The sequence below is a fragment of the Sorghum bicolor genome, chromosome 2 (genome assembly GCF_000003195.3).
Source record: "Sorghum bicolor cultivar BTx623 chromosome 2, Sorghum_bicolor_NCBIv3, whole genome shotgun sequence".
In the NCBI taxonomy this organism is placed as follows: domain Eukaryota; kingdom Viridiplantae; phylum Streptophyta; class Magnoliopsida; order Poales; family Poaceae; genus Sorghum; species Sorghum bicolor.
The window spans coordinates 76092050-76105403 of record NC_012871.2 but is presented as its reverse complement, the minus strand read 5'-3'; the positions used below and the strand labels follow the sequence as shown (position 1 = coordinate 76105403).

The window sequence follows — 13354 nt, the reverse complement described above, 5'->3', positions numbered from 1 at the left end:
TGTTAAAACTGAGGCCCAATTTAGATGTTGTAACAAGGAGGATTTCTGTGTGTGTTATGTTTATTTTGCTGCATCTTTGCAAAATTCAGTTCAAAACATGTGAATTGTTGTATTCTGATCATGGGCCTGACCGAGTTTCATATGTGCCAAACACAATCTCCATAAGGTAGTTGAGGTAGTTGTCCTGTTAGCCTGGCTCCCAACTGCTACACAAACACCAGCTACTTTGGGCCAGGCTAGTTTCATACAATGACACAAACAACAGCACTTGCTCCAAACAAGCCTGGCTTGGCTGGGCCTGGGTCTGATGGGCTAGCCAGGCTGGGCTGGTACACCCTCACAAACGCACCCCTGCTGGCCTCGTCCGTCCGATGGGTACCCTGGACCATCGTCAACCGTCGCGCCCGCCTCCCGCCTGCTCTCACGTCACGTGCCGTCCGTCCGTGTTGCCATCGCGGCCATCTCCTCCGCTCCGTTTCATTCCCACGCACTCCACGTCGCCTTCTCCCATCCCCTCCTCCCCTCTTCCCTACCCACCGCCGCCGCTGCCGCTCCAGGGCCCCGAAATGTCGGTCGAAGGCGGCGCCGGCGAGCCGCTCAGTGACCGCCAGAAGCGGGAGATCGCCGTTTGGTTCCTCTCCAACGCGCCCGCCGGCGAGATCCACTACGTCGCCAAAGGCAAGCCCCACGCGCCTCGCCCCTCCCTCCTTCTTTCCTCCGATCCCTATGCCTGTACATAATCCAGCTCGGCATCTGACTCGTGCTCAAATTGAATCCCGTGGCGTGGCGTCCGTGCGCAGATGTGCGCGCGCTGCTGGGGGACGACGCGGTGTACGAGGCCGCCGCCGCGGAGGCCTTCCCGGAGTACAACAAGGCCCGCCTCGTCTACTTCGAGCTCCCCGACCGCAGTGGCGACGTGAGCACCTCTCTTCTCAATTCTTATCTGTTTCCTGATCCGTGTTCTTATCACGTGCTTCACCATCTAAATCAGTTATTAGTAAGACTTAGCAATCCTGCCCTTGCATCAGTTATTGCTAGAAATACCCCCGGACTATGTTTTTAGATTCGGAAGGCTCGGAGCAGCTGGGAACTGCATAATTTGTTGTTTATGAGCACTTGGAACATTTGGGTGGATCCCTCTTTGATAACATGATAAGTAGGCGTGCTTCGTGGTCAGATGGTTGCAGTCATTTTCCTCTTGTTTTCATATAAGAGTCAAGTGAAAATTGGTATGACACCCTGAACATCCTTGCCGATGAAACATTTGTTTCAATTGCGTGACATATGCTTGCAGATAGTGGATAATGATCCATGGAAGATCATTGTCTTAAATACTTGTAGAAGTTTTAGTTTTGCCTTTTCTTTTCAAGCCCCTTGCGGCAGATAAACTTTCAATGTTAGTTCCCATGGCTGAATGCAAGGAAACGGTAAAGCGCAAATTTGATGAAACCCACGGATGCCACTGGCAAAGATGCTGGAACTTCTGCCGACCAATCCAAGAGACAAGCCACAAGACAGACCTTGGCAATGGGGCCACCTACTGCAAATGACAATCCTATGCTTGAAACTCTTCCATGAGCTCCTAGACTCTGTTGAGCCATCATATCTCAATACTGCTACAAAAGAGCTGGCCAGACAAATTCTTGAAATCAACTTCACTGAATTACGCCGCTGCATGGCGAACGTCCTTAACCACTCGCTAACGATCCTGTATTTTGACAGTGGATCAATGCGTGATGCTGATATCAATACCGAGCTTAAAGTGATTGTCCCTGTGACTATCGTGTGTGCATGACTGCGCTGTATGCAAAGCTATACAACATCCATCATGATTACGGAGTGCACCCTTCCAGGTATCTGACCCCACCAAGTTTCGCCAAGGAGATTGAACTTCCCCTGCCGCTTGCTTTGTTGATTGAGTCCTTTGGTGCATTTGAGACCTCATGCCTCACCACCAATTACCTGTACATCCCTACTTACCCTGGAAACACTCAACATGAAGGGTATGCTAATGCTGAGTATCCAATCCAATTACTCGGTATATGTCATATGCTTCAACCTTCTGAGAACTGAAGGTTCCAATGAAGGCGTTTGAGCCTCACCACAAGAGTGGGATGCCATGGTGGACTTATCGAGTATCCACTGTCTATTCAACACATGACTTGATTTGTGCTCTTCCTCCTACTCTGTGCACTTACTTTAGTGCAGAACTCCGCTCTTTGCTGCTGATCCCTGACCCTGACCACAACAATGAAGTCCAAGAGATTGTGACTCATCCTCAGACCGTAGCACACCACGGATTTCGCATGAAGGCGCTGCACACATGAATCGCCATCAGAACGTTTCTTGCACTCTTGCCACTTCCCTGATGTATTTTGGCAGTTCACTTAGAGATTCTATCGAGGCAGAAAATCTCAAAGCTCCAGTGAGCTTGTAATAGGATAGATCCCTATTCGTGACTCATTATGTTTTGTAATGCTAAGCCTTTGGGTTAACTATTTAAACATCTGAAACTTAACCTTTATTATTTTTTGTAAATTGGTGAGGTGGAGTTTTTTTGCAATGCACTCTTGGGGCAAAAGCCTAAGTGATGTTACTTTGCTAAGAATAGCAGAAATCACACTAGACCATCATTGAATATTTATTCTTGCAGATAATCATCTCAACTTATGGGGAGATTGACAAGAATAATTATCTGGACCCCAGGACTGCACAAGTTGCTACTATAGATCATTTGAAACAGGTAATGTCGCACATCACACACTGTTTCCCTTGCTATGTTAAACAGATTTGTGATGCCAATTGTGCAAGTGATGTTTATCTGTTAGAAAACTTAAGCACCACTGCACCACACAATCTAGTCATCTTAGAGAAAAGTCTACCTAGCAGCTTCATGGCTGCAATAAGTTTCGAACTTGATAATCTAAATTTTCTGATACATTTAATAAATGGAACCTTGCATCTGAAATCTTACATTAACATTTCTTGCCTAAAGTACATGCAGCGCGTTAACGTGTCTCATGTAGGATATGTCATGCACTCACGTCAATCAATATGCTCCATAAGAATTAGTAGCAGACATGAGCTGTTTGCATTGCAGAATCTGATCGCACAGTATCTTCTGCTCTGGTTTATAAAGTAAACTGCACAATAGATTTAGACATCGATACTAAAACCGCCATATGTTTTTGTGTCCATGGCTTAAATTTGTCTAAAATGTTCAAAATTTGAGGATGTACTCGGTAAGAGAAATGTTAAAACTTAAAACATGACACCCCACCCCCCAGAAAAAAAAAACTTGAAATAGCACACACTATGCCACCGCTGGCAGTTTCAGGCTTTTGTTGGTAGTCACATGCTTTTGTCTAGGCTATTTAAATCAAAGATTGTGTTAAGCCTGGATAATGGCAAATCTACAAGATATAAATTGTTTAACACCTGAACCCATTCATTAATGTATTTGGTAACGTGTTTTATTTTAAAAGTATATGCATCTAAGGCTCTTTTATAGTTTTACTGAATTTAATTTGGCCACTCAATTGTAGACGACCCTTCATCAAATTAATTTGTAATGTTTTGTCTTCTCATGATAAAAGACCTGTACAAAACTGAGGCCTGCTGAAGATGAGGAGCTTCCATCAGCTTACATTGAAGAGTTTAGGTAGACTACCTGTGCGTCTTTCCTTTGACTTATTCCAGTTTCCATACTATATCACAACTGCACATATGTTATCTAATCTTATGTATAAATACAGGTGTGCTTTAGATGTTGAATTGTCAAAATACGTTGTTGAAGCTTATCCCAAAGGGGCCTGTGCCATTTATTGTACTAGTGGAAAGGATATAGAGGGACCAGGATCAGATTTCAGTTTCACAGCAGTTATTTCTGCGGCTAAGCGTAGCCCACAGAACTTTTGGTATTGTCTAGCTCATGTCTTTTGTCTTTTCCTTGTTCCTGAAGAAATTTGCCATATTTTCTTAAATCTTGCACATATGGATCAGTTAGTTTTGCTCTGCATTATATAATAAGACTGATACTTTTTAGCCTTTAAGGCGATTTACCGATCCTCTGTTTCTAGATTCTCTTTAGTTTTGGAACTTTATTCAGGATATTCCTTAAACTTTAGTTTCCTATCAGTATCTCCTTGCATTCCTTTGAGAACCTATTATTTTTCTATTCAGCATGCAACTTTTAGTCTTCAGATTTTTCATGGGTGACATTTTCAATATCTTTGTGTATGTTGTTGGTTTTGAGTATGCTATTTTATCACCAGCCTAGAACCTTATGACATGTTAATGCCTGCCTGTTCTTTCTGTTTCTCTATCAGAGGAATTGCTTCACATAATCTCAATAGAACTGTTAAGCATGCTCCAAAAAGATTTGATCTTTTAATCGTTTAGCCTCTGATGAAGGCCAACTGAATATTGTGTCATCCAGCAATGGCAGCTGGCGTTCAATTTGGACCATGGAATTCAATTATGAGTTGCAGTTTGTTAATATTAAAGGAAATATACAGGTTGGCCTTTTTACTTAACAAGGTAAGAGCTTCTAAATTTATGTTAATATAACATAATTTAATTTTTTGTAAATATCACTTGCATATACGCCAGGTAGATGCTCACTATTTTGAAGAGGGAAATGTCCAGCTGGATACTAATATTGATCGCAAGGACTCCACCATAATGCAGGTTAGTTTGGAATAATTTTGAGCCCTGAATATTGTGATGGCATCCTTCTTCTGACCTCACACATTTAGTCCCACTACTGTTTCAGTGGTTATCACTTGTTGCGTGGTATACTGGTGTGCTTCACTTGCGCAAAGTAGTTCAGTCTGCGATGCAAAATATTCCATCTACATGTTATTATATTATGTTTAGGTGTTAGTTTTTTTTCCTCGAATACAAGGTGTTGGCAAGAACTTTAAAAATATTCCATTTATGTTTTTTTTTTGTTATATGATGCATTGAAATATAACCTGGTTCTCACTTCCTTCTTTTTCTTAAGAAAAAATTAGTAAAGAGTCAATAAACTTAAACCATGCCTCTAACATTATGTTTCTTATATGCTTGATGTTTCAGTCACCTGATGATTGCGCGGTTTCAATTACTAACATCATTCGACATCATGAGTCTGAATATTTGTCATCTCTCGAGGTGTGAATCTGTCTGATGTTTAGTCAACCAATTAGCCATCAGTGTGATCTTGGATAATGTTTTGCTTTATTCATGTGCAGGAATCATACTTAAATTTGTCTGATGCAACTTTCAAGGTAGGCTAAGTGAATAGTCTGGAATGATAGTTCCTATACTAGTTACAGTGCTATGGCATCCTCGTCACTATGGCTCCTTTGTTTCAGTTGCACTGAAACTCTCCATAATTTGTGCGCAGGATCTTAGGCGAAAACTTCCAGTTACCCGGACCCTTTTCCCATGGCATAACACATTGGCATTCAGTCTTACGAGAGACCTTGCCAAAGAATTAGCACTTGGAAAATGAGTCTCAGCAGGCCATGTCACCGGATGGCTTCAAGTGGAATTTTTATATCCATGCCATGTTGTGCTGTTCTGTAGTAATCAGCATTCTTCATTGTTTGATGTCTGAGCTTCCCAATCCCAGTGTAAATCAAGAACACACTTTTGTAGAGAATGGCATTCAGAAAATATTACACTCTTCACATATTTTCCTGCGCAACCAGAAAATATACACTCTTCAGTCTTCACCTATGGGCTTGTTTGGGTGGCGCTCTGACCTGGGGGTCCTCGCCAAGGCAGTTGCATCCCAGGCACTTGAAATCGAACGACCGGTAGGCGGTAGCGATGCCGTTAGGAACCAAACAGCCTATTACTGACGTGTGAATCAGATGTTTCTTCATCAATGCTCCATTGTGATCGATTATTATGGGTGTTCTGTATGAGGTAAAAAAAAATGAGTAAATGACCATCCATGTATTTTGGATAGAGATCGATCTTTGAGCTCAGACGAAAGAATGCACAGATGTATAGCAATTAGGAAATATACCACGGGGTGTTGTTTGTGGTTTCTTCTTTATCTTTATCAATATATCATCATTATAATTCGAAGCTCTTCTGCTTGGTCCGTTAAAAAGCCGATTAGATAAAACTCCTACAGGAAATCATCGCAAAAAAAAAAAATCCTACATGGAAGATTTATAGAGTACCAAAAAATTCTATTTGCCTCTGTAAACTATCGTATGAGCCTGAGTTCCCTCGAATTAACCGCAAAAGGTGTTAAAAAAACCGTGCAAACTACCTTCTAATAATAAAACTACCTTCTAATATAATATAATAAATAAAACCACCTAGGAGGATCTGGGATCCTGTTTTTACAGCGACAAAACCCGGCCGACGCTTAGGATTTTTTGTTAGGAAAATACTCCAGTATTAAACTAATATATTAATGGAATTATATATGGGCCAGACGATACAGGCCCAAACGCTAGGGCCCGCCTATACAGCACAACCTAGGGCATCAGGAGTGTACTACAAAATCTCAAAAAGCCCATCTATCTTCTCTTCCTCTCGCGTAGCACCGCCTCGCCTCCCGACTGCCGCCGCCGCTCCCTCCACCGCGCAGGAGGCCGGCGCTGCTCGTCCGCCCCCGCTCGCGCAGAAGGCCGCCGCCGGTCGCACTACTGGTGCCCTAAGCCCAGATATCCCTCTTCACCTCTGGTTCCTCCTCCCCCACCCAAAACCCGAGCTTCAGGGTTCCGCCGCCATGGTAAGGCCCCGTCCCTTCTTCGCGCCGCCTCGAATCTGAGACCTCTCCTTGCCCCTAGCTAGCTCTCATATCTCAATCTTCCCCGCTCTTCCCATTTATTCATTGTTTTTCGCGATTTTTTTTACAAGTTTCGTGCTGATTTTTTCCCGTGCACGAGTGTGATTGCAGCCGCAGGGAGACCACATCGAGCTTCACCAGAAGCGCCATGGCAAGCGCCTGGACCACGAGGAGCGCAAGCGCAAGCGCGAGGCGCGCGAGGTGCACAGGCGCTCGAAGGATGCCCGCAATGTGCGCTTCTGATCTGATAAAGTTTACACCCTTTTGATTTTGTTGTTCATGTGCCCCTGTTGTTTATGATTGCGTGCCTTGTGCTGTTGCAGTTGCTTGGTGCTAAGGGCAAGAGGTTTGCCAAGAAACGTTATGCTGAGAAGGCACAGATGAAGAAGACGTAAGTGCTTGTTTGCTGCTTCTGTTTATGTGTTGATACTTATGTAATAGATATGAGCAACTTAAGTTGATGCATGGATACTTCGAGTAGATGATGATGATTATGACCTATAATAAGTTTATTATTACCAAGTCGGCCTAGGGGTTGTGAGAAAAATTGCGGACATCAGTTTCAAGTCTTACTTTCTGGCTGCAATTTTATTTACTTGGGGCTCTGTTTGAATTGGCTCTTTTGCAGCCTGAAAATGCACGATGAATCAAATAAACGACAGAAGGTCGATGATGATGTCCAAGAGGGTGCTCTTCCTCCGTATCTACTGGATCGTGATCAGACACAGCGTGCCAAGGTGAATTAGTGTTCTTGGCTTCTCTCCAGCTAATTGTGGTACAGTAACATTTTAAGGCATTGATAACTGATGTCTGGTGAAGTGTAGGTTCTGAGCAACACAATCAAGCAAAAGAGGAAGGAAAAGGCTGGCAAATGGGATGTTCCTCTGCCAAAGGTGATTCTCAACATGACAAGCTCATTTTTGGTTGCTCCAGTGGGTTATTCTCTACTCACACATTTCTTGTCCTTTCAGGTCAGACCTGTAGCTGAAGAAGAAATGTTCAAGGTTCTACGAACTGGCAAGCGAAAAAGTAAGTGATTGAGATTTTTTTAATGAATGTGGAATTTGGTTACCGTTTAAAGGTTTTATTTATGTCATGCCACATATCTGCATATGCTTTGTGGAATTGTGATGTGCTAATGAAAAGTTGACAGCTCATATGAGCAACCAGTGTCTTCCATCTTCTGTTAATAGTTCATAAACATTTGATAATATAGGATGCACGATTTTCCTTTGGTCTGAATAATTTAGCTGTTCTTTTTTTCCTTGTGCAGCCAAGCAGTGGAAGAGAATGGTTACCAAAGCCACCTTTGTTGGAGCTGGATTTACAAGGAAACCACCAAAGTATGAACGGTTCATTCGGCCAACTGGTCTGCGTTTCACCAAAGCTCATGTGACTCACCCAGAACTGAAGTGCACTTTCAACCTTGACATAATTTCTGTGAAGAAAAACCCAAATGGTCCAATGTACACGTCTCTTGGTGTTATGACAAGGGGAACAATCATTGAGGTATGCTGAGCATTTTTACCAGTTATTCACTCTGTGTAGCTGACTAGTGACTATTAGGTGCTTATCACGGTTCACTGAGATTTTGCTGCTTGCTATGTTCTTTCAGGTAAATGTCAGTGAGCTTGGCCTGGTAACTCCTGCTGGAAAAGTTGTTTGGGGTGAGAAATCTGCCAACTTTGTGCTCCTTTTGCCCAACCTACCTTGAATCCTGTTCCTGTCCAATAAACAAAATTTCTTGTATTGCAGGGAAATATGCTCAAGTTACAAACAACCCGGAGAATGATGGCTGTATCAATGCTGTTTTGCTAGTGTAGAGCCATAGTGAAATTTTGTGTATGGTGGTGAATCGTCCCAGTTGTATCCGCTCTGATATGCTTTTTTTGTTCTTTACCGATGTCATGGCTAATCCCAGTAGTTTGTTGTGCACCATGGGTAGCAAGCATTCTGTATTCTTGCTGTGTGCTATGAATGACTTAACTATTATAGCATGCTATATGAATTTGAGTAATACAAATTAGCAGCATTTTCTCGAGCTACAATGCCTTCGTTGAACTGTCCTTAGCTGATTCTCTGAACTTGAAGACAATTATCCTCACTCAAACTTTGCCTATCATCTGACTCATTGAGTCAGATACTCCCGCCGTTCTATTGCATATCTTCTGACTCAAAAAGTGTCAGATACTCCCACTGTTCCAAATTATGAAACATTATGGCTTGTCTAGATGTATACATACATTATGTCTACTTGCATATCAAAAGCAATATATAAAACATCTTATATTGGAATGGAGGGAGTACTATGCAAAAAATGATGTTCACTCTGCCCAGTGCAATAGTATGTTTCAATCAGACGTATGTTTCAATCAGACATACTTGGGTTTGAAAGGTTTCAATCAATATAAAGTACACAGAATATACAAAACAATATACTGTAAAACTTTACATCAAATCATTGTTTCATTGAGCATTTTTAATTAATCAAATAAACGTGTGAAATACACAGCAGTCATCATGGGAACAAACCATTGCTTTGGTGGACATTAGGATAATGCATTGACGTCTGCTTCTCAGAAAAGAATTTCAGCAAATGAAAACTCTATCTATAGGAGCTGCATTTGCCACATTTAGATAATTGACATCAACAGCAACCTCCCCAAGATCATCTGCATAAGTGTTAAGAAATCAGTTAAGTTACCTATAACGCATAGCACATTTCATGCCAACAGAGTTCCAGAACCTAACCTTCGTATATTGTTCTTACAATTTGAACATAGTCACGTATCATCTCTTGATAGATAATTCCGTCAGGATGTGCGTCCAAGACAACTAATGCTCCTGTAGCATATTGTAAATTTTAACCACAATGCTTAAATTGTGCATAGAAAGAGGGATTCAAAACAGATTAGATACACAGAACAGGCCTGATTTATTATCAGGAAAACAGCAAGTTAGAATACATGAACAAAGTTGAGTGCACAGCAGCCCTACCTGGTGCTAACCAAGCTTTTGTCTCATTTGATGGCAAAGGTGCTAACCAAAGGACATTGCGCAAATTCATAGAATCATCATATGGTACACTAGATTCTGTAAAGTAAGGAGTGGAAAATAAATTCGATTAAGTACTTAAAAGTACAGTGCCCAAGTACATCATCAACAGCAAAGGAAACTAGATTATGCATCAAACCCCCAAAAAAAAAAATACCTGCTTGGCAATATCCCAAATAATATGGAAACAATTCCTTATTAAATGCTGGGTATTCTTTAGCATGGAACCTACATAATAAAAGAATCAATCATGAGTAAAACATCAATATTTCTTTGCATACACTTGACACATTTTGCCTCAAGTATATTAAATATTTCTAGAGGGATACATATTAAAGATGATATATTGATATGATTTATGGCAACCCTCATATCAAACTTGACTTTTCTCCATATGTGGTTAACTCAACTACTAAGAGCTTACAGGAGATCCAAGTTTCCCCCAAGAAATTCCAGCTTCATTTTGCTGATGGTATGTCTGTAGTTTTAGTTCCAGATTGGCACAGGAAAGTAGATAAACTGTAATGCCACCCAAAAGACGTCTAAACCAGATACATCTTCTGTAACATTTTACTGAAGGGAGATATGACAGTAGAAAGTCCGGGAACAAAGCCTAAGCAACGATTCAAGGCACTTACAGAATTCCAAGCCGTCCTGTTCCAGATGCAAGGAAAAGATGCCCATGGAACAAATCATAGCGATTCAGGGATACATTTAATCCAACTGAAGGTCCCCGTGCCACAATCAATTCGAACAAGAAGGCAAAATATGAATTGATCTCCTGTTAGCAACACAAAGAGCGCAAAACATGTGAACAAAATGCGGAGCCTATGATTACAAGGAAATTAAAGCATGATTTGAGCTAAATCAGGACCTCATTGGCAAAGCGCCTCCCATATGGTGTTCTTGTGAGTTCGCATTTATTCTTCTGGGCCGCCTCAACATCTGGCACCTATTGCAACGATCGATTTAGTTAGGCAGTAAAAAAAACATAGTTCAGTCTTGGTTACTAATAATCCTAATGTGCAATCTTAAAATTAAACTAGGGCCAAGGACCTAGACTTGTCTGTATGTACAGTCTTGGTTACTAATAATCCTAATGTGCAATCTTAAAATTAAACTAGGGCCAAGGACCTAGACTTGTCTGTATGTACAGTCTTGGTTACTAATAATCCTAATGTGCAATCTTAAAATTAAACTAGGGCCAAGGACCTAGACTTGTCTGTATGTACAATCTTGGTTACTAATAATCCTAATGTGCAAACTTAAAATTAAACTAGGGCCAAGGACCTAGACTTGTCTTGTATGTACACCAACGAGTTACTTGAAATTGTTACAAAATGTAACTCAAGGATACCATAATTCATGATATTATTAAAAACTAAGGAGAAAGCAAAGCCAAAGCCTAATGGTGGTGCCTGTTCTGTTCCTATTCAAAACTTACACAACATAACATAGTCAGAACATGGCCAATCCCAGCTTCTGATCAGTATAAACCCAAATTGAAACTAAATTATGGCTTGCAGCTGCACACCATCGCGTTAATCTAAATCATTTCTTGCTACACTCAAGATAATTTTTGTTTTTGCATCCTCATCCAAACCTTTTTATTTTCCCTTTGCCCGAATGGGAGAACTGAACATAAACACTCACCGGCAGCATCGTTGGGTCGAGCGCACGGTGGATGGCACCGGGATCGCCTCCGGAGTCGACGGCCAGCCGGGCCAGCTCCAAGACCGGGGCCGGCGGCCACATCACCATCTCGTCCGCCTCCGCCGTCCCCGCATCGCAACGTTCCAGAAGGAACTTCCGAGGGCCTCCGCGGCTCCAAGACGAGACCTTTGGGGCCGTGGTGGGGTTGGCCGGGGCGAGGAACCGGAGGCAGGCGCGGAGCCGCGAGGCCTCCGCCGCCGGCACCCGCGCCGCAGCGCGCGGGCCGCCGAGCACGGAGAGGAGGTCCGCGGCTACGCCCTCCGGGGAGCTGGCTGATGTGCGGGGCGAGGAAGAGGAGGAGGAGGCGCAGCAGGAGACGGAGAAGGAGACGGCGAGGGAGAGGGTGAAGGCCAGCTTCAGCGACAGGTGAGCTGGCCGGAACCGCAGGCGTAGCATCCTCTGACGCTTCTGTTAATTGTGCTATTGGTGTTACTGAAGATGACCGATCGAAAACAAGGGGATGGTGCACTGCGCTTGCTAGTTGCTACTGCATCATTGGCGGATGCACGAGGGGGGCTGGGGTGGCTGCAGCCTCCCTCTTGGGCTCAATTTTTTTCAACATATTTTTTTTTAGCAAAAGACTTCATATATTTGATATTTTTCTATGTTTATTTTATAAATTTTTGCTTTTGAACACTTTGAATCAATATTGAATTATCAATCTTAGCTATATCTATTAGGTCTTGTTTAGTTTCCAAAATATTTTACAAAATTTCTCAGATTTCCCATCACATCTAATCTTGCGGCACATGTATGAAGCATTAAATATAAATAAACTAATTACACAGTCTACCTGTAATTTGCGAGACGAATCTTTTAAGCCTAGTTAGTCCATGATCGGACAATATTTGTCAAATACAAACGAAAATGCTACTATTCCTATTTTTTTTAAAAAAAAATTGGAACTAAACAAGGTCTTAGTGTACTGGATTGAGTGAGAAAAATTTTTTTTAGCATGTATTATTTAGCCCCCTTCTTGGTCTATTTCTAGATCCGCCATTGTACTGCATCCTCTGCAAACTTGAGCCTAATGCGAACTGGAAGCAGAATTGTAACGGAGCGTTTTATCTTATGGGATGATTTGAAGACGTTGAGGAACCATCAACCGTGAACATCGTGGACAATTGGTTCTTTCAGTCGTTGGTTGGGGGATAATTGTTTTTTCAGTCGTGAACTTCGTGGCGTACTATTTTGTACTCCTGGTTTTGGACAATGCTTCACGGGAGTACCCCTTTTTTGTTGTATAAAGCAAGCTCGAGGTCTCGTTCATGTCGTGATCGGAAGAGATTCGTCTTGTAACATTGATGAATCCGTAGGCAAGGCAAGGCAATCCGAATTCGCCGTGTGCCATCTCGCCCGCGGGGTGCAAGCAAGCATTTGCAGAATGCCGGGCTCAGTCTGGATCGTTTCCGGCACTGGGCCCGTCCTCCGGCGGCTGCCGCTGTCCACGGTGCCAGGACGCAAGCAGAATGCCGGTGATCTCTTTCTGTGCCGGCGGCGAAACAGCAACTTCAACTTGGGGGGCCGCGTAACGTCCAAGCAAAGCGCACTTGGACTCGCTCAAGATGGTCTCTCATGTCCTTCTCAATTCTTGGATTATATGTTGTGTTCCGCATGACGGTGACCGTATGGTGCGGGTCGTGATCTGTGACGAACCAGCTCACGGCTCTCTAGAGGATTTCGAAACCGGAGGTCAGCAGTCTGTGTCTCTGCAAATCGCGCGCCATCTGTATGCTGGAGCTTGGAGCCATGGCGGCGGACCTGCGGAAAAAAAAGGAAGCAGTGCTGGGA

The 13354-nt window shown here is 42.8% G+C and overlaps 3 protein-coding genes across 3 annotated transcripts; 2 read left to right on the top strand and 1 right to left on the bottom strand.

Annotated features, from left to right (window-relative positions):
* Window positions 357–5720, top strand: LOC8074430 (F-actin-capping protein subunit alpha). Its single transcript, XM_002463327.2, has 10 exons — window positions 357–678; window positions 801–916; window positions 2654–2743; window positions 3597–3661; window positions 3756–3917; window positions 4439–4517; window positions 4612–4689; window positions 5080–5154; window positions 5235–5270; window positions 5390–5720. Exons 1-10 carry the CDS (start codon window positions 372–374, stop codon window positions 5495–5497), a joined length of 1116 nt encoding a protein of 371 aa, XP_002463372.2. The 5' UTR covers window positions 357–371; the 3' UTR covers window positions 5498–5720.
* On the top strand, window positions 6416–8844 carry LOC8078535 (ribosome biogenesis protein NSA2 homolog). Its single transcript, XM_002463326.2, has 9 exons — window positions 6416–6739; window positions 6908–7027; window positions 7120–7187; window positions 7425–7533; window positions 7621–7689; window positions 7768–7825; window positions 8070–8305; window positions 8412–8463; window positions 8552–8844. The coding sequence occupies exons 1-9, from the start codon at window positions 6419–6421 to the stop codon at window positions 8617–8619; spliced, it is 1101 nt and encodes a 366-aa protein (XP_002463371.2). The 5' UTR covers window positions 6416–6418; the 3' UTR covers window positions 8620–8844.
* On the bottom strand, window positions 9176–12034 carry LOC8074429. Its single transcript, XM_002461145.2, has 7 exons — window positions 11504–12034; window positions 10725–10802; window positions 10489–10631; window positions 10008–10078; window positions 9794–9889; window positions 9548–9640; window positions 9176–9468 (listed from the first exon to the last, which is right to left on the bottom strand). The coding sequence occupies exons 1-7, from the start codon at window positions 11957–11959 to the stop codon at window positions 9386–9388; spliced, it is 1020 nt and encodes a 339-aa protein (XP_002461190.1). The 5' UTR covers window positions 11960–12034; the 3' UTR covers window positions 9176–9385.

Excerpts from the sequence above, each read along its gene's own strand:
- LOC8074430 (XM_002463327.2), top strand. The coding sequence starts at position 372 with ATGGGTACCCTGGACCATCGTCAACCGTCGCGCCCGCCTCCCGCCTGC. Across the intron at positions 3,918-4,438 it reads CGTAGCCCACAGAACTTTTG|CAATGGCAGCTGGCGTTCAA; the intron begins GTATTGTCTAGC and ends TGTGTCATCCAG. Across the intron at positions 5,155-5,234 it reads AATATTTGTCATCTCTCGAG|GAATCATACTTAAATTTGTC; the intron begins GTGTGAATCTGT and ends ATTCATGTGCAG.
- LOC8078535 (XM_002463326.2), top strand. The coding sequence starts at position 6,419 with ATGGAATTATATATGGGCCAGACGATACAGGCCCAAACGCTAGGGCCC. Across the intron at positions 6,740-6,907 it reads TTCAGGGTTCCGCCGCCATG|CCGCAGGGAGACCACATCGA; the intron begins GTAAGGCCCCGT and ends GTGTGATTGCAG. Across the intron at positions 7,826-8,069 it reads ACGAACTGGCAAGCGAAAAA|CCAAGCAGTGGAAGAGAATG; the intron begins GTAAGTGATTGA and ends TTCCTTGTGCAG.
- LOC8074429 (XM_002461145.2), bottom strand. The coding sequence starts at position 11,959 with ATGCTACGCCTGCGGTTCCGGCCAGCTCACCTGTCGCTGAAGCTGGCC. Across the intron at positions 9,641-9,793 it reads AAAAGCTTGGTTAGCACCAG|GAGCATTAGTTGTCTTGGAC; the intron begins GTAGGGCTGCTG and ends AATATGCTACAG. Across the intron at positions 9,469-9,547 it reads TGTAAGAACAATATACGAAG|ATGATCTTGGGGAGGTTGCT; the intron begins GTTAGGTTCTGG and ends ACACTTATGCAG.